This window comes from Ictalurus punctatus, chromosome 16, assembly GCF_001660625.3.
Source record: "Ictalurus punctatus breed USDA103 chromosome 16, Coco_2.0, whole genome shotgun sequence".
NCBI classification, from domain to species: Eukaryota; Metazoa; Chordata; class Actinopteri; order Siluriformes; family Ictaluridae; genus Ictalurus; species Ictalurus punctatus.
Genome location: NC_030431.2, coordinates 8275036 through 8299808, shown reverse-complemented (window position 1 = coordinate 8299808; position 24773 = coordinate 8275036). Strand labels below are relative to the sequence as shown.

General features: G+C 41.7%; 1 protein-coding gene and 1 long non-coding RNA gene across 11 annotated transcripts in view; one reads left to right on the top strand and one right to left on the bottom strand.

Annotated features, from left to right (window-relative positions):
* The window catches only part of phldb2a (pleckstrin homology-like domain, family B, member 2a), a 95660-nt gene that overhangs the window by 52032 nt on the left and 18855 nt on the right, over positions 1-24773 (bottom strand). For 4 of the 10 annotated variants that reach the window (XR_001815057.3, XM_053687101.1, XM_017489357.3 and 1 more), the window contains exons 3-10: positions 22279-23171; positions 20728-20985; positions 16149-16283; positions 9555-9695; positions 7633-7761; positions 7163-7318; positions 6866-6976; positions 6644-6733 (exon numbers count right to left, since the gene is read on the bottom strand). Coding sequence is in view for 9 of the 10 variants with exons in the window: in XM_053687101.1 (XP_053543076.1) it covers positions 6644-6733; positions 6866-6976; positions 7163-7318; positions 7633-7761; positions 9555-9695; positions 16149-16283; positions 20728-20985; positions 22279-23171 (1913 nt within the window). In the remaining variant the exon portion in view is untranslated. The remainder of the gene's footprint in view (positions 1-6643; positions 6734-6865; positions 6977-7162; positions 7319-7632; positions 7762-9554; positions 9696-16148; positions 16284-20727; positions 20986-22278; positions 23172-24773) is intronic. The other 6 variants (XM_017489359.3, XM_017489358.3, XM_047160991.2 and 3 more) reach the window with 6 other exon arrangements.
* LOC108277058 (uncharacterized) lies at positions 12544-15981 on the top strand. Its single transcript, XR_001815060.3, has 3 exons — positions 12544-13163; positions 15287-15350; positions 15517-15981. It is a non-coding gene; the product is annotated as an uncharacterized LOC108277058 (long non-coding RNA).

Genomic DNA, 24773 nt, shown 5'->3' with positions numbered 1-24773 from the left:
CAGTTGTCAGCACAGAGCAGAGCCCAATGTTAGCGCAGGAAGTAAGTTCCCTTTTGGACAAAGGGGACATAGAACTTGTACCCCGTTCCCTAAGGGAGGGAGGTTTTTACAGCCATTATTTCCTGGTCCGCAAAAAAGATGGGAGTATGCAGCCAATTTTAGATCTGCATCATCTGAACCTGGACATACAGGTTCAAGATGCTGACGCTCAAACTTATCGTGCCACAGATTCAGTCCGAGGACTGGTTTGTGATGATAGATTTGAAAGATGCATATTTCCACATAGGAATATCGCCCAGTCACAGGAAGTTCCTGAGGTTTGCGTTTGGAGACAACACATACCAATTTCGGGTTCTTCCCTTTGGGCTAGCTTTATCTCCTCACACCTTCACAAAGTGCATGGATGCTGCTCTGGCTCCCTTGCGACTCCAGGGCATCCGTGTACTGAACTACCTGGACGACTGGTTAATTCTAGCACGATCCAGGGAACAGGCTGCTCAACATCGAGATGTTATTCTCACCCACATGAGGAACTTGGGGCTCATGTTGAACCTCAAGAAAAGTATGCTTTCACCAGTGCAGAGGACAACTTTTCTAGGTGTTATATGGGATTCTACTATGATGAGGGCATTTCTATCCCCAACATGTGTAGGATCGATCCTATAAACTTTGAGCAAGATAAAGCTAGGTCTGGGCATCCCCTCCAGTCTCTACGAGAGACTGTTGGGGCTTATGGCAACAGCAGCCAATGTCATACCATTGGGCCAATTGCACATGAGACCGTTTCAGTGGTGGCTGAAAAGTCGGGTATGAGTATTTGGAGGTGCCCGCAGTTTCTAGCCTCGGATCACACTCTAGGGGAGTCTCCTTATCGCAAGACGGTAATGACAGACACATCCCTCACGGGCTGGGGTGCAGTCTTTAATGGCTGTCTAGCTCACGGTCTTTGGAGCGGCCCTCATCTGGAGTGGCATATAAATCGCCTAGAGATGCGGGCCGTATTCCTTTCTTCCTCAGTTGAGAGGTCACCATGTGCTAGTTGTATCAGACAACACAGCGGTGGTCTCATATATTGACCACCAGGGAGGGTTACGTTCACGCCCCCTGTTCAGTCAGGTACAACTAATCCTTCTCTGGGCAGAGGGAAAGTTCTTGTCAGTGAGTGCAGTGTACATTCCGGGCAGCCGGAATGTAGGGGCTGACATCCTGTCGAGGCAGGGGCTGAGGCCCGGGGGTTGGAGGCTCCATCCACAAGTGATGGAGTCCATATGGCAGAGGTTCAGACAAGCGGAAGTGGATGTGTTCGCCTCCGAGGAGACAATGTGCTGTGGTTCGCCCTCACTCCTCCCGCACCATTGGGGCTGGACGCCATGGTGCACACGTGGCCGAGGTCACGACTATATGCTTTCTCCTTGATTGCTTTGCTCCCACAAGTTCTAGCGAGAGTTCGCTAAGACCATCTACGTCTGCTGCTAGTAGCACCTTATTGGCCAGCTCGAATATGGTTCTCGGAGATAATTTTCCTGCTCGATGGCACTCCTTGGGAGATTCCCATCCTACTGTCTCAAGCTGGAGGGCTGATTTATCACCCTCAGCCAGAACTATGGAAACTGTGGGTATGGCCCCTGAAGGGCACCAGCTCATAGATTCTGGTCTCACAACTGAGGTTGTAGAGACCATGTTAAACGCTAGAGCACCAACCACAAGGAAATTGTATGTGCTCAAGTGGCGGCTTTTTGTCTTGTGGTGTGAGGAACGTCAGCTAGACCCAGTGAACTGCACAATAGCTACAGTCCTGGAGTTCTTACAAGAACGTTTCTCAGCAGGGTTGGCTCCTTGTACAATCAGGGTTTAAACGAAATGGTGGCCACGCCCCTGTTGATGGAGCCTCTGTGGGGCAACATCCTCTAACTTTGAGGTTCATGCGTGGTGTCAGACGACTGAGGCCCATCTGTAGGCTGCGCATACGTTCCTGGGACCTTTCTGTGGTCTTGGAAGGTCTGTCGGGGCCCCATTTGAGCCCTTAGAGTCAGCCTCTGAGAAGCTTCTGACTCTAAAGGTAGCTCTCCTACTGGCCCTGACATCTCTCAAGTGAGTGGGAGATCTACAAGCTCTCTCTGTTGCCCCTTCCTGCCTTGACTTTGCCCCTGGATTAGCCAAGGCCCTCCTGTATCCTAGGCCGGATTAGATTCCTAAAATTCCTACATCAGCTGCCCACCCTGTGGTGTTGCAGGCTTTCTGCCCTCCTCCATTCCTCACACCGGAACAAGAGAGGATGCACCTGCTGTGTCCAGTAAGGGCTCTCTGTACTTACGTCCACAGCTCCGGCCAGTGACGTAAGTCAGAGCAGCTGGCGGCGACAGTAAAAGTGATGCTGTGTCAAAGCAGTGCAACTCGAATTGGATAGTGGAAACAATCTCTAGGGCTTACGAGGCGCGCGGTCTCGCCACACCTCTGGGCATAAGAGCTCATTCCACTAAGGCGGTCGCCTCCTCGAAGGCTTTGTCCAAAGGGGTATCCTTGCAGGATATGTGTGCGGCTGCAGGGTGGTCTAAGCCACACACGTTCATTCGTTATTACAGCCTGGATATTCATTCCACCCCGGGCTCGAGTGTCTTGCAGTGACCCTCAGGCTTGGGTATTTTTGAACAGGCCATACCGTTGGTATGATGGAGTGGGTATTTCCGTTCCCATACTGTTATGGTAAATGCAACGTCGAAGTTCCCTTTGAAAGGGAACGTCGGGGTTACGCATGTAACCCTGTTCCCTGCATAGCACTGTCATACCAGGGCAGGCCTGTGACTTGCGTCTTCGCTTCAGATAATAGAGGCTGGTGGGTGGTTCACAGGTGCCATATATCATGCAATGCGCTTAATTGTCACATCACCTGATCACGGCAGGCCTATAAGTAGAGGCATGATTTTACACAAGCTTCAGACACCGGTCACACGCGCAAGGCGCTCCCATACTGTTAGTAGAGCACCCTTTTGCTGTTATGACCTGCTGTAAATGAGAGTCATAGCTTCTGGCAGTGTTCCTGAGGAATCTTAGCCCATTCCGCATGAGCAATGGCCTCCAGTTCAGTAATATTCTTGGTTTTGCTTGCTGCAACCGCCTTCTTCAAATCCCACCAGAGATTTTCTATGGGGTTCAAGTCAGGTTACTGTGATGACCCTGTAGAATTTTCCAGGACGTCTTCTGCAATGAAGCCTTGGTGGAATTTGAGGTATGCTTGGGATCATTGTCCTGTTGGAAGGTCCAATGATGCCCAAGCTTCAGCTTCCTCACAGACGGCATGACGTTTTCTCCTAGGGTTTCCTGATACATCAATGAATCTATCTTGCCTTCCACTCGCTGCAGGTTTCCAGTGCCAGAGGATGCAAAACAGCCCCAGAGCATCACAGAGCCACTACCATGCTTGACTGTGGACAGAGTGTTCTTTCTTCATTGTTCTTCCTCCAGACATACCGCTGATCCATCATGCTGAAAAGTTCCAGTTTTGTTTCATCGCTCCATAAAACGGAATCCTAACACTTCTGTGGCTTATTTATATGATTTTGAGCTGACCTTTCTTGTGCATTTGGGTCAGAGTGGCATATGTCTTGTAGTTCTGGTAAGGAAACCTTCTGTGTTTAGTACATGCCATACTGTGCTCACTGAAACCTCAGTGCCTGTTGCCACCAAGTCTTGTTGCAGGTCTTTTGCAGTCACTCAAGGTTTTTTCACAACCTGCCTTCTCAGAAATCTGGTTGCATATGTTGATAACTTCCTTTTTCCAAATATGCCCTGTCCAAATATTTAATGTATTTCCTGCCCCTAGCCAGTTCAGGTATTTCATGTGTTCTAACTCAAGCACACCTGGTGCAACTAATGAAGCCCTTGATTAGTAGCATCAGGTATGCTTGAGAAAACACCTGTTTTGCATGTTTGTGCTGCTGTGAGGGATTCCGTTCAGGGGGTTGAATAATTTTTAAACTGGAGGAATCATTATAAGTTGCATTTTCAGTTGAATTTGGGGAAACCACTTGAAGCATTCATTGTGTTAAACTATTTCTATTGCTTTTGTTTGATTTGTTCATTGCAAACAGCTGAAAGTCTGTACATTTTGACAATAAACCTGATTTGCAACGGGGGTTGAATAATTTTGATTGCAACTGTATGTACAGGGCAAAGCTTTCATATTTGTGTTCTAACCTCTCTTCCTGTCGGTCTTTCTGGCTAATCAAAGGCCGTATATGGATGACCTTGACCTTGATACTGGCCTTCCATGCTTCAGAGGACAGACCATAAAACTGATGAAGTATGTTGCATGTTGCACTTTTAGCAGGAAACATTGTCACAAAGACACTCTGGATGTCACAAAGAAATTTGGATGTAGAATTAGAGCTCTAATGAGAAAGCCAGAATTGACATGGAGAAGAAACCTTGATACTCTAATGGGAACTCATCCTTTCGTGCAGGGTGCACAGGCAAACTCGAGCTGGCCAATCTGGTGCTACTAGCAACAGACACAACACGATCTTGGCAAACTCTTGCTAGAGCCTGTAGGAGCAGAGCAATCGGGGGAAAGGTGTACAGATGCGACTTCGGTCACATGTGTACCATGGCATCCAGCCCTGACCTTTTTTTGGTGCAAAAGGAGTTAGAGTGAACCACAGCGGGCAGTCTGTTGTCTCTTCGGAGGCGAACATGTCCACTTCCACTCGGCCGAACCTCCACCATATGGACTCACCCACTTATGGATAGAGCCTACAATCCTTGGGCCTCAGCCCCTGCCTCAACAGGATGTCTGCCCCCACATTCCGGGCAACCGGAATGTACATTGCACTCACTGATAAAACCTTCAGTCCACCAGAGAAAAATTCGTTGAGCCTGCCTGAACAGGGGGTGTGTACATAATCCTCCCTGGTGGTTTATATATGAGACCATCAATGTATTGTCTAACACATGGCGACCTCTCAACTGAGGAGAAGGAATTCAGTGCTAGGAGTACGGCCCACACCTCTAGGTGATTTATACGCCACACTAGATGAGGGTCGCTCCAGAGATGGAGGTGTCTGACATTACCGTCTTGCGATAAGAGACACCCCTAGAGTGTGATCCAAGGCTATAAACCGGGGACACCTCCAAGTTCTCAGAGCATGTAGGCATCGCCGTGTGACAGTGATTACTCTAAGGGGTTTCGTTCTCGGATGAAATGTGCAACGGGCCCAACAATGTGATGTTGGGTGCTGCTGCCATAAGCCCCAACAGTCTCCATAGAGACTGTAGGGGATGCCCAAACCTAACCTTATCATGCTCAATGTTGATAGGATTGCCCTACCTATGTTGGGGATAGACATGCCTCATCGTATTCAAATACCATATAACCCATAGAAAAGTCACTCTCGACTGGAGTAGCAACTTTCCTTGAAGTTCAACCTGAGCCCCAAGCTCCTCACGTGGGCGAGCTAGACTGAAAGGAAAAAACGATACTGATATGTGTTGCCTCCAAACACGAACCTCAGGAACTTCCCATGACTGGGCAAGTCTTATACGGCCTGGATGGCAAACCCTGCAATATGAACTTTAATCATAACATAATGTTCAAAATCCATTGTGTGTTGTGTAAATGCCTTTTATACTTACTTTTATAGGCTTACAATGAGAATAAGCAGATTGAAAACGTATAACCCCAACATACAGTATTTCATGTAATTAAATTTAAAATTAATGTAAATTATTTAAATTAAATATTAATAAAATAAATATCAATTTGTGAAAATATATTAGGACCGGAATAATGTGACCGCATGAAAACATTAAATGAAATATTTCAGTACATGAAAATGTACCATTTGCAAAGGACCAGAGAGCATAATTCTTCCCATCATTCTGGTACAAGCTTGTACGTGTTTTTTTTTTTTAGATGTTTATTGCAAATTCCAATTTGGTCTTTCTGTTGTTGAGGCATATCAGTGGTTTACATCTTGTGGTAAACCAAATGTATTTACTCTGGTTAAGTCTTCTCTTGATTGTTGACTTTGACACAGATATACCTACTTCCTGAAGGGTGTTCTTAATCTGGCCAACCGAAGAGGTTTTTCTTCACCAGGGAAAGAAAGGTGTTTTCTGCAGTCTTCTTGGCCTTTTGTGGTTCTTGAGCTCAGCAGTGCATTCTTTCTTTTTAAGTATGTACCAAATACTTGATTTGGCCACACCTAATGGTTTTACAATTTCTCTGATGGGTTTGTTTTGATTTTTCAACATAAGTGGCAGTGACAGTTCTTTGGACTTCATACTGAGCATTAACAGTGACAGATTCCAAATGCAAATACCACAGTTTAGTCTCTAGAGTCTAGACCTTTTATCTGCTTACTTGCAAGTGAAATAATAAGGGAATAATACACAACTGGAAAGAGAACAGCTGTAATTCCAACACTGCTCACTTGATTTGGATGTAAATACCTTCTATAGCTGAAAGTCTGCACTTTGATCTTATATTTATTAGTTAATTTCAACTCCAGCAAAATTGACACTAACTTCAATATCAATGTCCAAATATTTATGGACCTGATTGTATACATTATATAAATATGCATGCATGGGTGTGTGCATGCATGCAAAACTTTGAGCAAAGATTGAGTAGGGTGAACATTCCCACCTCTTTCATAGACACAGAATTCAGAGGAAAGGTCTGGCCACCTGTGAGTTCTGCATACTTCCTCTCCAGAGTGGAAAGATTCTCTCGCTCCTGAAGAAGGTGATCAAAGTATGTGATACTATAATCCTACATGCACACACACACACAGACACACACACAGACACACACACAGACACACACACAGACACACACACAGACACACACACAGACACACACACTTACCCTTTGTAACATGAGCTGCAGATTGCTTTTCTCTTTCAGGAAGTTCTCCTTCTCCCGCTGAGCCTGCTGGGTAATCTGAGTGGACTGTTTCTTCAAGGTCAGGAGTCTTTCCTTAAATAAGTACATGTTTTGTATGTAAATAGAAAAATATTATGATTAAGCTTTAAATCTTCAACACCAGTACACTGACTATGTTTTTGGATTCCTGCAAAGTTTATTTTGCTCATGGACACAAACCACAGTACAAAAATAAATAAACAAATCCTCACTCAATCTCCCATACACACATACACACACCTTGCGTGTGACTAAGCTGTGCTGGTACTCAGCAATTTCTCTGAGAAGTTGCTGGATCTGTGTCTCTTTCTCTTCAGCCTGACTGCTCTCTTTTTCTAGCTGCTGAAACTCAAGATCCTCAAAACGCTTCATCTCTGTCTCCAACATCAGTGTGTCCTGAGATGAGACACATACATGCACACACTAAACTATGGGTCATTCACATATAATATTGATTATTTTCTCATTATCGAGCAATTATTGAGCAGTGCCTCACACTTGTTCAGCTAAACATGCAGAAAGCATATCAATAAGGCCACATACACAACACATGGCAAATCATTCTAGGACAGCCTACTCCCAAAGTGAAGAAAGCATACTGCATAAAGGAGAGAAGAAGAGCTCAGGAGACAAGATCTTGGAATGAGTCCGTTTTAAAAGCAAAGGAAAAGTTGAAGAGAGTGAGAGGAGCCCACATATGGCTGACTAACCCTGGAGAGCTGACTCTGAAGCTGTTCCTTCAGCGCTTCAGGACATGAGTCCAGCTGACTCTTCTGCTCCAAGACCAGCTCTGCTAGCTTCTCTACTTTAACTTTCTCAGTCTCCAACAGTACCTTGTCCTGTTAGAGCAACAACAGCCCATGTGCAGGCATACAAACACACACACACATAAAAGACAATGATAGAAGGGATAGAAAGGCTGGGTTAGTTAATTGGAAGAGGAAAACGAAAAGGTACAGGTGGCTGCACAGTTAAATGTAGCTTAAATGTAGAGTCACTAATATTTAAAAGGGAGGTCTATTTATATACAGTCCCCTCCTAAAGTGTTTGGAACAGCAAGGCCAATTAGTTTGTTTTTTCTATACACTGAAGACATTTGAGTTTTAGATCAAAAGATGAATATACAAATTTCAGCTTTCATTTACTGATATTTACGTCTAGATGTGTTAAACAACTTAAGAACATGGCACCTTTTGTTTAAACAACGCTGTTGTTTTCCTTGGCTGACTTATTTGATATCTGGTTGTTAGTACACCAGTAGTTTGTCTCTTTATCCGGACAATCCAAATTGTTGTATTGGCTTTGCCCAATGCTTATGCAAGCTCCCCTCTTTTCTCAGCTTCAAAATGGCTTGCTTTTCTCTCATAGACAGCTCGCTGGTCTTCATTTGGTTTATCCTTTAAGACCAGAGAGCTGTCTATGGGAGAAAAGCAAGCCATTTTGAAGCTGAGAAAAGAGGGAATATCAATCAAAGCTTGCATAAGCATTGGGCAAAGCCAATACAACAGTTTGGATTGTCTGGATAAAGAGACAAACCACTGGTGTACTAACAACCAGATATCAAATAATTCGGCCAAGGAAAACAACAGCGGTTGATGACAGAAATATTGAGAGACCTGTGAAGAAAAACAAAACAAAAATACCAGTCAGTGACATTACCAACACCCTCCACAGGGCAGGGGTCTAGGTATCACAATCCACCATTTGAAAAAGACTTTGAGAGCAGAATCATAGATGCCATTCCACAAGATCCAAACCACTCATCAGCATTAAGAATCAGAAGGCCAGGTTGGTATAGACAAATAACTACAGAGCTGAGCCACAAAACTTCTCATATCTGAGAGCTAAGATGAACTTCTACCAAAGTGATAGAAAGGCCAAAGAGTGGAAAAAGACAGGATCTGCTCATGATACAAAACACACAAGCTCATCAGTCAAGCACGGTGGAGGTAGTGTCATGGATTGAGCTTGCATAGCTGTACCTGAAACTGGCTCACTCATCTTTATTGATGATGTAAGTTGTGATTGTAGCAGCAGAATGAATTCTGAAACAGAAACATTCTGTCTGCCAAGTTACAAAGAAATGCTTCCAATTTAATTTAGATAAATTTCATCATTCAGACAATGACCCAAAACACACTGCCAACATAGCAAAGGACTTGGAAAGAAAATAGTGGAAAGTTTTAGCCTGGCCATGTCAATAACCAAACCTTAACCCAATTGAGCATGCATTTCACCTCCTGAAGAGAAGATTGAACACCCCAAAATAAACAACAACTGAAGGAAGCTGCAGTACAAGCCTGAAAAAGCACCACAAAAGATGAATGCAACAGTATGAGATGTTGGCTCGATGCAGTTACTGCAAGCAATGGATATGCAACCAAATATTAAGTGTTATTTACTTTAAGACTATCTGTTCCTGTACTCTTGATCTAAAGTAGAGTACCTAAAAATTGCATGGTCTGCAACCAAAGGTGCCATGTTCTAAGTTGTAAATATCAGGAAAATAAAGCTGAAATCCTGATCCATCGTCTCATATTCACCTTTTGATCTCAAACCCAAATGTATTCAGTATATAACAAAAACAAAAGAATTGGCTTTGCTGTTCCAATACTTTTGGAGGGGACTGTACCTTGTCAGTTGTATCAGTATTTGTGGTTTTCTCCATTTTGCTCATCTGTTCATATAGCTTTTTTAGTGACTCCCTATCTGCTTGCAGGAGAGTAAGCTCTTCATTATGCTCGCCTTCCAACAGGGCCCTCTCTACCTCCATCTAAACACAGAGAGAGAGAGAGAGAGAGAGAGAGAGAGAGGGGGGGGGGGGGGGGGGTGTTCTTATTTTACAAACACCTTTATTATAACAAATTATTCACACGTTATGTAACCAGGAACAAATGACAAAATTCAGTAAGGCTCACATCATCATAAGCATTTGAAGTGATAGATGATCTCTGGGGGAACCAGGTATAATAAGACACAGTATTTTTTGCATTTTGTGCAGATTAAGGAGTAGTGGTTCAATAGTTATGCTATATAATTAGCCAGATAAAGGACAACTTTGTCTGATACCCCTTGAAACTAAAATTGGCCGGCCTCCGACCTTCACAATACATTAGGGTGACCATACGTCCTCTTTTTACTGGACGTATCCTCTTTTTGTCCAATCAGGAAGACAAAGACAGGCCATCTGTTTGTGCTGTGCTACTGTACATGCCAAGTTTAAAAAATAAGCACTGGGAGCATCCATGTCAGCAACAGAAGTAAAACAGGACCTTACTAAAGCACCTTTTACCCTTTCATTCAAAAAAGACCCAATTCCTTTTTTTCCCTTTTGCAAATTGACACCCAGACATTATGTCTGCCCAATAATTCTGACTCCAGGACAGATATATCATTTTCAGGAATCTTAAGAATTTCTCTTGGCCTCTTAGTAAAATTAGCAATGTTCTGCTGCCAAAACAATCTTATATTTGCCTTCCCTATTTCCCACCATTGTCTTAAATTTTCAAAAATTAAATTTGACCTTTTTTCCCAGTACTGCCAGAACTTCTCAAAATATTCACAGAAGTTTTTATCTTGGAGCAATTTCTTATTAAAATAAAATGAGAAAATAAAATTAATTAAAATAAAGTGAGAAAATAAAATTGCTACCCCTGCACTTACATTTGTTTTGTGGCTAAGAAAGTACTGCCCTTTCCACCACATTTCCCATTTAATTTCATTAACATCACTGCGAGTTTCCTGAAGGAAAGTAACATGTAAAAATGGAAAAGTAATAATAATAATAATGGAAGACACCATATGACACATGGCTGTTCTACTATACAGATGCCTTTAACAATCTCTTTTTTCACTTTTCTTTACTTTCTAAGTACAGTCATATGCCCTCTTAAACGAAACCTTTTTTCTCACTCTGAAGATCAACACCCACATTCTTCTGATGAACAGTAACTGACCGCACAAACTTCTTAACATCAGGGAAAAGTTCTTAATATTAACCTGCCTTCCAGTGGTATCATCTAAGAAACCATTAATCTCCTCTAAAGTGTACAGAGAGGGAACCTTAAGAAAAGGTTCTTGAGAATACCCTTCAATTCCACACACGGTGAACAGAAGTCAATATCATGAAGAAAGGAAGTACCATGTGATAGAGCATCATCCCGCCCACTCATCTCATTAACTGTATAATTAGAACAACCATCTTTTCTACAACCATCTTTCTAGCACCACCACCAGATTGTTCATCAGTAACACTCAGCACCACCTTCTCAGCATACACCTACAGCTATTAAAATGCTCAACAACCAGAATCTCAATACTGCCACTATTAACGTTAACAATCTCTATAGATCTGAGTTCAGAGATCGTAGCAGCTATCACTGCTGATTTCAGAACATTTTCTGACTGGTTATCTGCAGGACACTCTACATCAGTCTCTGATCAGCTTACCTTGGAAGGGCCTGCAATGTCCTCCTGACTCTGAATGAGTGGCAGGTGCTTCTCGCTCACTGTGTGGGCAACAAGATTTGTGGCCAATATCACCACTTTCAAAATCACCACTGCAAATTACCGGTGGTTGCATACACCATAAATGTTCTTTCTTAATGTTTAACATGGAAGGAAACATCTAGTGTGTGCTCTGGTGAATTTAAAAGCATGCAAACCTGCCTCCTAAAAGACATTACGTGTTTTAAAACCGGGTGTTTGCACCCCAGAGAAATCGCTCAGAATGAACTAGCGATAAAAATCAGAACTTTTGAAGCTGCTGCATAAAGTGGAGTTACTTGAACCAAACTATAATTGACAACAATACCGCCAATCAGCTGATACATGAGATTTGGAGTTTAAACTAAAAAAACCCCACTGTCAATGAAAAGAGGCAAGCAGTGAATCTACGATTGGTTTTAATAAACAAGAGGGAAAAGAACAGAGGTCCTTGTGCGTGCACGTTTCTTTGTTCAGAGTCCTTTTTTAACTCACTTTCTTTTACCCTCCACAGTAGTGTCATCACCTATGTTAATATTATGGGTAGGGTTTTCCCCGGTCAAATGTATAACACTCTGACAACCACAATGCTTTATTCATATGGGAAGTGGAGGAAATGTTCTCATGACCAACCTCACCTCTGCTACTGCCATTAGAGTGTCCTTTATCATAACGCAGTTGTCAGGTACACACCTCAAACCATTGCGCAAGGACACAGACGTCATCCTTCTACGCAAAACTAAGTACACCAAGCAAATACAACCTCTTACACAAACTTGATTGCCAAACCATGCAACAAATAGGAAGAAAAAGTAGAAAAAAGGAAATAGAAAAAAACAAGTGAACTCACACTCAGGTCTCACCCAGCATCAGTCTCACCCACACCCTCCCAGCATACACCAGAGAGAAAGAGAAAGAATAAGCAAGTCAGCCAAGTCACACTTTCCTTTCTTATTCAAGCTATGGATAGCTGCTTACATTCGTTTTTTAATGCTTTTGTACACAATTTCTGCATTTTCCGCATCTCTTTTTACTGTATTGATGTCTCTCTCGTAAGCTAATGGAGCACGTCACGTGACGCATTTCGGCGAATCGCATCGCCAGAAATTAATTTCAAACTTCTTTAGACAATGAAATTCTGTCTCCTGGTTTAGATCAGCCTGTAGTTTCTGCGTGATCTTTAGAAAGGAAATGATCATATTTAGACCAGCTGTCATGACCCTAGAGGAAATGAGTTTTCCAGTGATACCAAATGTTATTTCTTTTTGTATCACAACGGACTCCTTGAATCTGTTTAAATATGAATCAAATCTGGGTTAATCATATCTGTTAATTTGAATTGTAGGAGAAAACTGGTTAATTTAGATTTTTTCCCCGCTATTTTCGTCTCCCTTGTTTAAAATCTCGTCCTGTCACATGTCACAGGCAGTGACCTGGCAATGTATTATAGTACTTCGACATGTCAGTGTCTTATAATGATTCATGAGCCTGTGTGTTCTTATCCTATGAGAAGATGCTGTCTCTTAATTATTCATGACAGCACATGATGTTTTCCTACAGATGTAGTAGATGAGAGAGGCGTTCAAATGGGTCGCAGGTGTTTGTTTCAGTGGTGTAAGAGTTTGAGTGTGTTTTCTCAGGAGAGCAATGAGAATTGGAGAAAGGTGGACTTCGGACTTGCTCATGAAGTTTGCGTTTGCATCTACACAATGATGCGGTACTAAGTCCAGAGGACTTTTCCATCCCTTCAAATGAGGTATGTGTCAAATATTAACCATTACATCTTTACTTGCCTTTTGAGCTAATTAAACCGCTTAAAGCTCCATAGGCCATCACGTGCAAAACAATGCAACAAGAGTCCGTGTTGAAGAGAAGCCCCTTCACCTTTTATTCATGAAAAGCTCGAGCCTATTAGCTATCTACCATTCTGACACTTCTACCATCCGTGCTGCCTCCGGTTTTATTTTATGTTTTCCTCCATAGTCGAGCCAGGGGCTAATGGTTTAAATAGATGGGGCAGAGGACCTGCACTGCTCTCTATCGTGTCTCCATTTAGCACTGGGGATTCAAGAGGAGAGAAGTCCACTGCCTCACTGCAAACTTTGTCACTATCCATCTTTTTTTGAGTGTTATGAAGGCTCGCCCCCCTCTTCCTCCCCTACCTTTCCCTGCCACACCCACTCCCCCTCCCTTCTTCGCACAGCCATCCACACCCATTTAACCTGCATTTTTCAAAAACATTGAGAGGCAGACTTGAGCTGAAAGAGGGAGGTTTCGCGACCCTTTAAAAAGACAAAACAAGAACATGAACAACGAGATGGGGCACAATAATCATTTTATCTCGATTATTTTGTTTTCATAATCGTCGGAGGACATAATCAAAACTGAAATAGAAAATTTGATTAATTGCACAGCCCTACACTGGAGACCTTCATCCATTTTAGAAGTTGGTTATCAAGTTAATTACTATGTCTAAGACACACACACATTCTAGGCTGGCAAGGTGGCACCAATCACCAGGGTCCTGAGGTCAATCCTTAGTTTAGGTTACTATCTGTGTTCTCCCACTGTTCACATTAGGGGTGTAAACCCCTATTAACTCCCCATTAACTCATGATATTCAGAGAAGTTTTTTTATTTTAATAACAACATGAATTATCATATTATAAGACCTATAAAAAAAAATTCAGGTACAATGAACGTACAAGATTTCCAATATTTTAAAAAGTAATTAAATAATTTTCTGCCCTGTTCACAGCTTGTGGTCTGTGTGAGATATGGAGCGGTGGCTCAGAAAAGAATATTTCATTTGTTTCAACAGAAGTATGATAGAAATATGGTTTTATTTTAGCATTCAGTAAGGCACTGTTTAGATCTAAAACACAATATTTCTTCTAGTATCACTAAGAGTATCATAAACATCTATGTTCTATATACAGGGTTCCAGGTTTAGTGCATAATGCCTGCATATTGCAGATATACACTCACCGCCCATTTTATTTGGAACACCTGTACACTCATGCAGTTATCTAATAAGCCAATCGTGTGGCAGCAGCACAATACAAAAAACCATGCAGCTACAGGTCAAGAGCTTCAGTTAATGTTCACATCAAACATCAGAATGAAGAAAAATTGTGATCTCTTTGACTTTGATCATGGCATGAATGTTATTACCAGAAAGGCTGGTTTGAGTATTTCATAAACTGCTGATCTCCTGGGAACTTCACACACAACTAACTCTAGAGTTTACACAGAATGGTGTGAAAAGCATAATTTTTTTGTTTTGCGCTGCTCCCACATGATTGGCAGATTTTAAAAAATCATGAATTTGCAGGTGTACACATCTTATACAAGTGGACAGTGTGTGGATACTGCAAATCAGAAATGCACACCACTGTTAACTTGTTTGCCACCCAAAAAGAGAAAAATAAGGATAATGCATCTCTCTTTTTCTGTGCCTGCTCTGTTGCATAAGTGTGCATACCCCTTAACTAATACGTTGTGAAAGCACCTTTTGCTTGTAATACAGCACTCAGTCTTTTTGGGTAAGAGTCTACCAACTTGATTTGGAAATCTTTTTCCACTCTTCCTTGTAAAAATGCTCCAGATCTATCACATTGTAAGGGGATCTCCTGTGCAAAGCCCTCTTCAGGTCATTCCACATGTTTTTGATAGGATATAGATCTGTCTCTCACTGGGCCCTTACAAAATGAAGATCTTTTTTCTGAAGCCATTAATTTGCTGACTTATAGATCTGTGCTTTGGGTCATTATTGTGCTGGAAGGTGAAATGTTTCTTCATTTTCAATTTTCTAACAGAGGCCTGCAGGTTTTGTGATAGGTATTTGGAGCTAACAATGATTCCCTCTGTCTTGACTAGAGCCCTAGTCCTAGCTGAAAAGAAGCAGCCCCATAGCATGATGCTGCCACCACTATGCTTCATGGTGGGTATGCTGTTCTTTGGGTGATATGTCTTGATTTTGTGCCAAACATATCTTTTAGAATTAAAAATCTTTTAGCCCAAAAAGTTTTACATTGGTCTCATCAGACCATAACATTCTTTGCCACATGGTTTGGGGTAATTATATGTATGTTTTGGCTCAATTTTAGGTGGAGTTGGATGTTTGAAGGACATCGTGATCTTGTTAATGTGTCTGTGGTGCCACATATTCTACACTTGATGATGGCCTTCACAGTGTTCCATGGTACATCTAATGTTTTGGAAATTCTCTCCTGATCAGTGCCTTTCAAAAATAAGGTCCCCAACATGCTTTGAGGGCCATGGCTTCAGCAATCAGATGAAACCAATATGATGTCAAGAACATCCTACAAAAACAGCTGATCTTTATTTGGGGTTAATCAGAATCACTTCACTGATGACAGGTGTATGAGAATTACATTTCAACTACATTTTTTATTGTTTCATTCTGAGAATACTCCATTAGAAAAGGGTGTGCACCTTACATAACAAAGTTATGAGTTTGTATTTGTGTTTTTCTCCTTTAAACATTTCTATTTGCTTTCACATGAATTTTGTTGGTTGCTATATCACATTAAAGGTGAAAAAACATCTGACATTATTTATCTTGGTTTCATTTTTTACATCACAAAAAACTACCATTTTAACATGGGTGTGGATACTTTATATCCACAATGTTATTGTATGTGTTCATAATCATTTCTGTTCATTTTATAATTCTGGAGTTGACTGCATCTAGAATTATTAAGCTTCTGACACAAACCTCTCCGACAGACTCATTCAACTGTGTGTCTAAATCCTTGATCTTCTGCTCCAGCTCTTCAATGTTGTTGAGGACTTGAATCCTCTCCTCCTCTAAAAGGGACACTTCCTGTTTAATCTGCATGTCTTCTGATGTCTGGACAGATAAAACAAATAATATAAGAGAATACATCTGATAATATATCAGAACATCAAATTTGTTTTATAAAGAAATGTTTATACATTGGTTTAAAAAATTGTTTTAATTGATCACAGCAGAATTAAATAATTATCTCTTTGTCATCTCCATTTCAACTTGTACTTGAAATATAGTTTGTGGGCTCTGTCATTGATCAAAGAGTTGAAAGAAAATTTTGATGGAGTTGAAAGAATATTTTGATGAAAAAGAGGTGAACCTCTTCCTTCAGTGCACTAATCACCAAATCTGTCTTTGCACTCTGCTAAGAAACCAGACTTCCTAAAATCTGTCAGTTGGGTCACATTTTTACTTACTTTACTCACTCCCTCACTCACTCTAACCCTCTATCACTCACTCACATACTTCAAGCAGACCACCATCACCACCATAATCCCTGTCACTAAGAAGACTGCTGTCTCCAGCCTGAATGACTACCACCCTGTAGCACTGACATCAGTGATCATGAAGTGTTTCTCGTCAAATCCTGTATCTGCTCCTCTCTATCAGACACCTTCAACCCGTTACAGTCTGATTACCGCTTGAATAGATCCACTGATGACACCATTACAATGGCCATGCACTCTACTCTGGAACACCTGGAGGAGAGAGACACCTATGTGCAGATACTGTTTATTGATTATAGCTCTGTGTTCAATACCATCATCGCTACCAAACTAAGGGTCAAGCTGAAGGATCTGGGACTTAACAGTCACATGTTTAATTGAATCCTGGACTTCCTGACGGGCAGTTCCTAAGTGGTTAGGATTGGCAGCCACACATTCTCCACACTCACACTCAGCACTGGTTCCCCACAGGCATGTGTGCTCAGCTCCCTCTTGTACTCCCTGTTTACCTATAACTGCTCTAAATTTGCGGTTGATACAACCATCCTAGGACTCATCAACAATAGTGATAAGTCATTCTACAGAGAGGAGGTCAAAGCACTTTCAACATGGTGTGATGAAACAATCTCTCTCTGAACCGCAGCAAGACCAAGAATATGATTGTGGATTACAGGAAGTCACAGAGAGGGGATCACACTCCCATCTACATGAATGTGGTGGAAGTGGAGAGACTTAAGAGCTACAAGTTTCTTGGTGGCCACATTTACATGGATCTCTACTGGAGCCTAGACACTTTCTGCAGAGGCTTAAGAGGTTTGGCATTTCCACTGATATAATGTCAACCTTCTAGTTCTACACAATAGAGAGCATTCTGATTGGCTGCATCACTGTCTGGTATGGCAGCTGCTCTTCCTCTGACGTAAAGCTCTTCAGAGAGTGGTGAGAACAGCAGAGCTAATCACTGAAAACAAACTTCCAGCCTAACAGGACATTTAACAAACACTCAGTTTGAGGGAGGCCTGCAATATCATTAAGGACAGCACTCACCCTGCTCATTTCCTGTTTGCGAAATTGCCATCTGGCAGATGCTTCCATTGCATCCAATCACGAACAACCAGATTGAAGAAAAAGTTTTTATCTCCAAGCCACAGGACTGCTTAACAGCCAGTAGTCCCTCAATTAGCACTGCGACACTTTATTACTGCCACTCCCGGACACTTAGGTATTTACTATTCAGATTTACCATTTACTATTTATTGTACTTATATTTACTGTTCTGCCTTCTTTGATAGCATGTGTCACATTTACGCTGCCATTGGAAAAATTCAAAAGCACATGTCACTTTACTCTGCCACTGAAAAATTTTTAAGCTCAAGATAAAGCATTCAATTTTATAGCAGTATTGATGGTTATCTGGCAGAGTCTGTGGCCACACTGTGAATAAACATGTGATATTAGCATGTATTCCAAATTTCACTGAAATTTACCATAAACATCAATCACTTTAATAGTACATGCACAGTAGCACAACAGACCTTCAATATCTTAGCATACACTTGTTGTACAAGTTTGCTTGTTGCTCTAGATATAACGCATTATACAGATAACTGTGTAATCCTTTATTCTATTCTACCAAACAATGTATCCTACCTTTTCTTATCTTTTTCTTATTCACTTCATCTTTTTCTCTGACTCAAACACACACACACACACACACACACACACACACACACATACAAAATGTTACTGGGAATAAAGTCATTTCCTGATCCTCTGTTTGTCTCTTTCCTATTTTAAAGATTCTAACTGCTCTAGTCTCCTGTATAATTCAATTACAGCTGACATCATCATACTACAATTAGAGCTGTGGAAAATGATTTATACAAAACAGCAAAAACACCAAAATACCTTCAGCTGGTACAGCCAGATGCCTACTTATGTTTAAGGATAGAAAGTCTAGAAAGAAATATTCAGCTCACTAGATAGAGGACACAGCTGAGGGAAAATGTTTGCACCTCACAGTTATTTTTATATAGACAAAAAGGAAAGTGTAACTTTAAAAATACACTATATAGCCAAAAATATGTGAACACCTGACAATCACACCCATATGTGCTTTTTGAACATGCCATTCCAGATTTAGTCCCCCCTTTGCTGTTAATAACTATCGCTTTTATGGAAAGGCTTTCCACTAGATCATGGCGGTAATGCCACAAGAGCATTACTGAGGCCAGGAATTGATATGTGGAGCAAGAAGGCCTGGCATGCAGTCAGCGTTCCGGATTCATCCCAAAAGTGTTCAATAGGGTTGAGGTCAGGGCCCTGTGCAAGTAACTTGAGTTCTTCCACACTTAGTTCTAGTTAAGGGAAATCTTAATGTTAAAGCATACAAAGACATACTAGACAATTGTGTGCTTACACCTTTGTGGCAACAGTTTGTGAAAGACCCACATATGGGTGTGATGGTTTGTGTGTGTGTGTGTGTGTGTGTGTGTGTGTGTGTGTGTGTGTGTGTCCTGCATCTGCCAACATGCTCGCTTCTTCCCCCTCTTCGGCTATTATCTTCCAGGACTGAGCCTGCTAAAAAAAAGTGAGTGGTTGTTGCAGACGCATTCAGACCACTGCAACATATCGCAAGACTCACGACCTCATAATGCGTGATATAAACTAATCCATTCATCCATCCTTTTTCTATACCACTTATCCTTCCTTCAGGGTCACGGGGAAACCTGAAGCCTATCCCAGGGAGCATCGGGCACAAGACGAGGTACACCCTGGACAGGGTGCCAATCCATTGCAGGGCACACTCACATACACATTCACACACCCATTCATACACTACGGACACTTTAGACATGCCAAATCAGCGTACCATGCACATCTTTGGACTGGGGAGGAAACTGGAGTACCCGGAGGAAACCCCCACAGCACGGGGAGAACATGCAAACTCCGCACACACAGGGCCCGATGGGAATCGAATGCCCTGGAGGTTTGAGGCGAACCTGCTAACCACTAAGCCACCGTGCGCCCTAGATAAACTAATTATTATTCTAATTATAACTACATATATTCATTAACATTTAACAGTAACAGAGGAATGCCAGAGAATGTAGCAAAGTAAAAGTACCTTTCTGTGATTAAAAATTAACTTGAGTAATAGTATAAGTATTGCCAGTTAAACCTACTCTTAAAAATGCATTATTTTCGAACAGTTACTCAAGTAAATTTAACAAAGTAAATGTAGGGCATTACTACCCACATCTGCCTGTTCATTTGTGGATCTTAAAACACAAAATTACATTTGTTCATCCTAATCGTATGCAAACATATTGCACACAAATATTGCTTCCTCAACTGCCTAAAAAACTCTGATAATGTGAAACTAATGTGCAGCAAAACATAAATCATGAGCAACAGCCATCGATCCTAAAAGAAAATCATCAGGACTGTTTTTTAGCATTTTTTTAACAGCAATTAAAGGAGCTAGAAAAAACATTAAGCACAATGTCATATCACATCAAACCAGTGACTCCGTTTCCCAGAATGCACCACAGACTACAAACATGGCTGACGCAGACTACAACTCCCAAACAAACACAGACACTTTCACCATCCCCAGAATACTAATCACACAGACCTGTTCACAATCATACCAAACTTTAAAAGAGACTGCTCACGCACTACATGTGTGCGAAGTAAACGTTCAGTTCATCTAGTATCTGTCGTTACCAAGCTAAGTGTTGAAATTCTGGTTCTGATTCTGTTGCCCTTGATTCTAATTTTCTGCCTTACCTGCTGTAGTCTGTTTGCCTGATCACCTGACCTTTGCATATCTTTGTTGTTGATTCTGCCTTGCCCTTTGGATTATATTCTCTTCAATAAAAGCTCTTAACTGCACTTACATCTGTCCATAATCTCATTACATGACACAAAGTATAATAACATTATCAAAGTATTATAATGTTTGTGTTAATACAGATCTAAAATAACACTTTTGTTCTTATGAAAGGAAAAAAACAATATCTCATCTTGTGCATGTGTGGTGAGTGTGAACTCACAGAGGTTAGCAGGATGTTGGTGGGCTGTACCCGTCTGTCTCCTCTACCCTTATCCACCGAGCCATCCTCTGGAGCAGCTACGACAAGCAAGTCAGAGAACTCAGACTCATCATCCGAAACCTGCAGCTTCTCCAGCTCGTGATTGATTTTCTGCAGGTCAGATATAGCACAGACACCAGAGTTGTGTTCTGGACAACTTGATTCAGTGCTGCCAAGTTCAGAGCACAGGCTCAATATGGTTTCCAGACGCTGACGCTCCTTCAGGAATAAGGGTCCATAGGACATAAAAAATTATAAAAAGGGGAGCATTAAAAAACAGAATCTAAGCAGTTTAGAATCATATATGCATAACATCCATCCATTTTCTATACCGCTTATCCTACTGGGTCGTGGGGAACCTGGAGCCTAAACCATCGGTCACATTAAGGAATATGTTATTTATTACAAGGCAGGGTACACCCAGGACAGGATGCCAATCCATCACAGGGCTCAATCACATACACATTCACACACCACAGACACACCAATCAGCCTACCATGCATGTCTTTGGACTGGGGGAGGAAACTCTGCAAACTCCACACACACAGGGATGTGGTGGGAATCAAACCCCTAACCCTGGAGGTGTGAGGTGACCGTGTTAACCACTAAGCCACTGTGCACCCTACGTACATAATTAAATAACAAATCAACCACAAATAAAAGTAAAATAACACAAACTGTCAAATTGAAACTACAATAAATAGCATTAAGGAATATGTTATTTAATACAGAATTTGTTCAATCTAATCTTTGTCTTAGAAAAGAATGTCAGGTTGTTGGGACAGTCAACACTTTCCATTATAAGTGAATGCAGTTAAAATGGTTTTTCGCAGCACAATGAGTCACTTAGAAATAACATATGCTACAGATGCATTAGACAGAGATTTCGCTTAAAAAACAAAGGAATGTTAATTTAACAGAGCTCTTATATAAAAATCCCACTGCATAAACCAAGAGTTAATTAAATTAATACAGTGTGAAACATGGTGTGAATTTCTATAATGTGCTCTAGCAGGGTTCTTTCAGGGTTTGTAACAATCATGAGGAAGCCAAGAAGACGCTCAAGGTAGAACCCATTCAGCTAAAACTTTCATTGAAACTGTGTGTGCGGTTTTACCAGTTTCTTTTAGAGTTCATTACCCAACACTTGTAGGTGGTTTGGGGAGATTTGGCACGATAATTAATGTAGTATAGAGAAATAATTGAAGTACCAATTCTCACTCTAAATAAAGACAGTGAAGAAATGTTTAAAATTGCTGTTCCTTAGAAAGTCAAACTTAGGACACATCAATTCATCTTAAATTTAACTGTAATGAATGTCATTGAATTATACCTGAACTAAATAATTTCAGAGTGGATCAGTAGTGAATTGAAGAGCATTAAATCGATACTTTTTAAACTGTATAGTTTTGGTATTGTAGCATATATGATGTATCAAGATGCATATCATCACAAAGAAAGAGATTTACACCCCTAGTAAGTATGTGTGTGTATACTACACTGCTCCTCACCAGTCTCTCCACTTCCTGTTCTCGTAACCTCTCGTCTCTCTGTCTTTGATGGTAATCTTGAAGCTCGTTCTTGCTGCTTAGAGAACTGATGCTGCCCCTCCACAGGCCCTTCCCTGGGCTTACTACTCCTTTCCCAAATGAGAGCGTCCTCTCAAAGCGGAGATCATTGCTCAGGGAAGTAACAGTCACATCTGGAGGGCAGTCAAGAGATGGAAGGCTGCATCTTGCCCTGGATGAGCGCCAAGGGGGCAGAGAGAGAGAAGGAGCATCCCCTCGATACAGCCTGGGAAGGGAATGACTGTGTCCTCCTAAATCATTCAAAGAACCAGTGGAATATTTCCTCTGGCGAGGGGGAGGATCATCAATGGCATCTCCGTCTCGTGCTAGAAGTTTTCGGCCCAGCCTAGGACTGGAGGGCATGCTTGCAGCTCCACTAGGGCCACGATGGTATACATTAAAAGCATCCGACATGTAGGAGGTACCATTCCACATGGAGAGACTGGAGCCAGCTGTGTTGGGACGGTGGCTATCAAACAACTGAAAGAGTGAAAGGTTGTCCTGCGATTGGTGGTGGGTACGAGTGTGGGTGTGGACTGGGCTTGTCGGGCAGGCTGAATGACGAGGGGAAGGAGGCATACTGAGGCTGTAGGAGGAAGGGATTCGAACTGAGAGGGACGGATGCTCTTGAAGGAGTGATTTGATGGAATGAGGACTAGGTGGAAAGGACAGGCTGAGCTTGGGGTGGCGCTCTGCATTAGCCCGTATACTGGCTTCCACAGCTGCCTTCCTTCTCTGCAAGCTGTCCATAAGCTCTTGGAGCTCTGCTTTTGACCGGGTGCCTCGGACACTGGAGTTGCCCATAGACCCACCATTGGTGTATATCTTTCCACAATCTGATAGCAAAAACATGTTCAATTCAAAAACGTTCATCCTATCCTGTTATCAACAACTATTAATATACGGAGGAACTACATTCTAGTCTATTACATGCTTTTCAGTAAAATTATTGATAACATTATGAAGTCCATGAAATACCAGGCACACTTGATTGGGAACAGAATTGTCAGATACTTAAAGAAAAATATAAATTTCAATGCAAATAATCAGTCGCAGAGGTATATTAGAATATACACTCACTGTCCACTTTAATAGAAACACCTGCACACCTGCTCATTTACACAGCTATCTAATCAGTCAATCATGAGGCAGCAGAATAATGCATAAAATCATGCAGATACAAGTCAAAAGCCTCAGGTAATGTTCACATCAACATCAGAATGGGGAAAAATGGAGAGTTTATACAGAAAATGGGGAGTTTACACAGAATAGTGCAGAAAAACAAAAAACACTGAGGGAGCAACAGTTTGTGGGTAGAAACACCTTGTTGATTAAGAGAAGTCAGAGGAAAATTGCCAAATTGGTTCAAGCTGCCAGGAAGGATATCAAAATACATATAAATCATTCTGCACAATTGTGGAGAGCAGAAAAGTATCTCAGCATGCACAAAACATCGAACCTTGAGTTGTATGGGCTACAACAACAGAAAACCCCATTGGCTTCCACTCATGACAGCCAAGAATAGGAATCTGAGGTTAGCATGGGCACAGGCCCACCCCAACTGGACAGTTGCAGATTAGAATAAAAAAAATCACCTGCTCTTTTTCCAGTCTTCAGCTGTATCAGTTTTGGTGAGTCTGTACCCATGATAGCCTCAGATACTTATCCTTGGCTGGCTGGAGTAGAACCTGATATGGTCTTCTGTTGTTGTAGCCCATGCACCATTTGCCATGTGCCATTTCTTTAGAACACACATATGCACATTTACAGTGGTGCTTGAATGTTTGTTAATAGGGATGCACCAAATGTTTGAAAAAAAGCACTTTAGGTGTTCGGCCGAATAAGTGAAGAGGCCGAATGAATTAGACCGAACAATGACGTGTTTGATGACTCGACCAAACAGCCTAGCAACCAGAGTGAGACGCACGAATGTCACGACCTCGATGAGGGGGTGGGCGCATGCACGAGCTACATGCTCTGCGGATCTTTACTGTGGACACGTGCGTTTGTTTTGTTTCTGTTCTGGAGCATGTTTCTGTCACGTCACGAGACATAAGGGAATAGAGTACAGAAGCAGGTAAAGACGTATTTATTTAAGGGCAGGCAGACAAATCAAAATCGTAATCCAAAAAATGTAGTCAAGACAGGCAAAGGGTCGAGCGATCGTCAAACAGGCATAAACCTGGCAAAGCAGGAATCAAAGTCGCGGTCACAGAAAACAGGGTCCAAACACAAAACAAGAAACATGAACTAGTATATGGACTGGGAGCGGAAAAACCTAATCTATAATTTAAACTAACTAAATATATCAAGGAACATAACATTAACAACGTATCTAACTATACTATATCTACTATAATACTCCACGAAGTGTACAGGGATGTACAGCGGTATATATCCCGAATATAATCAGCCGTATATAACCGAATATAACCATT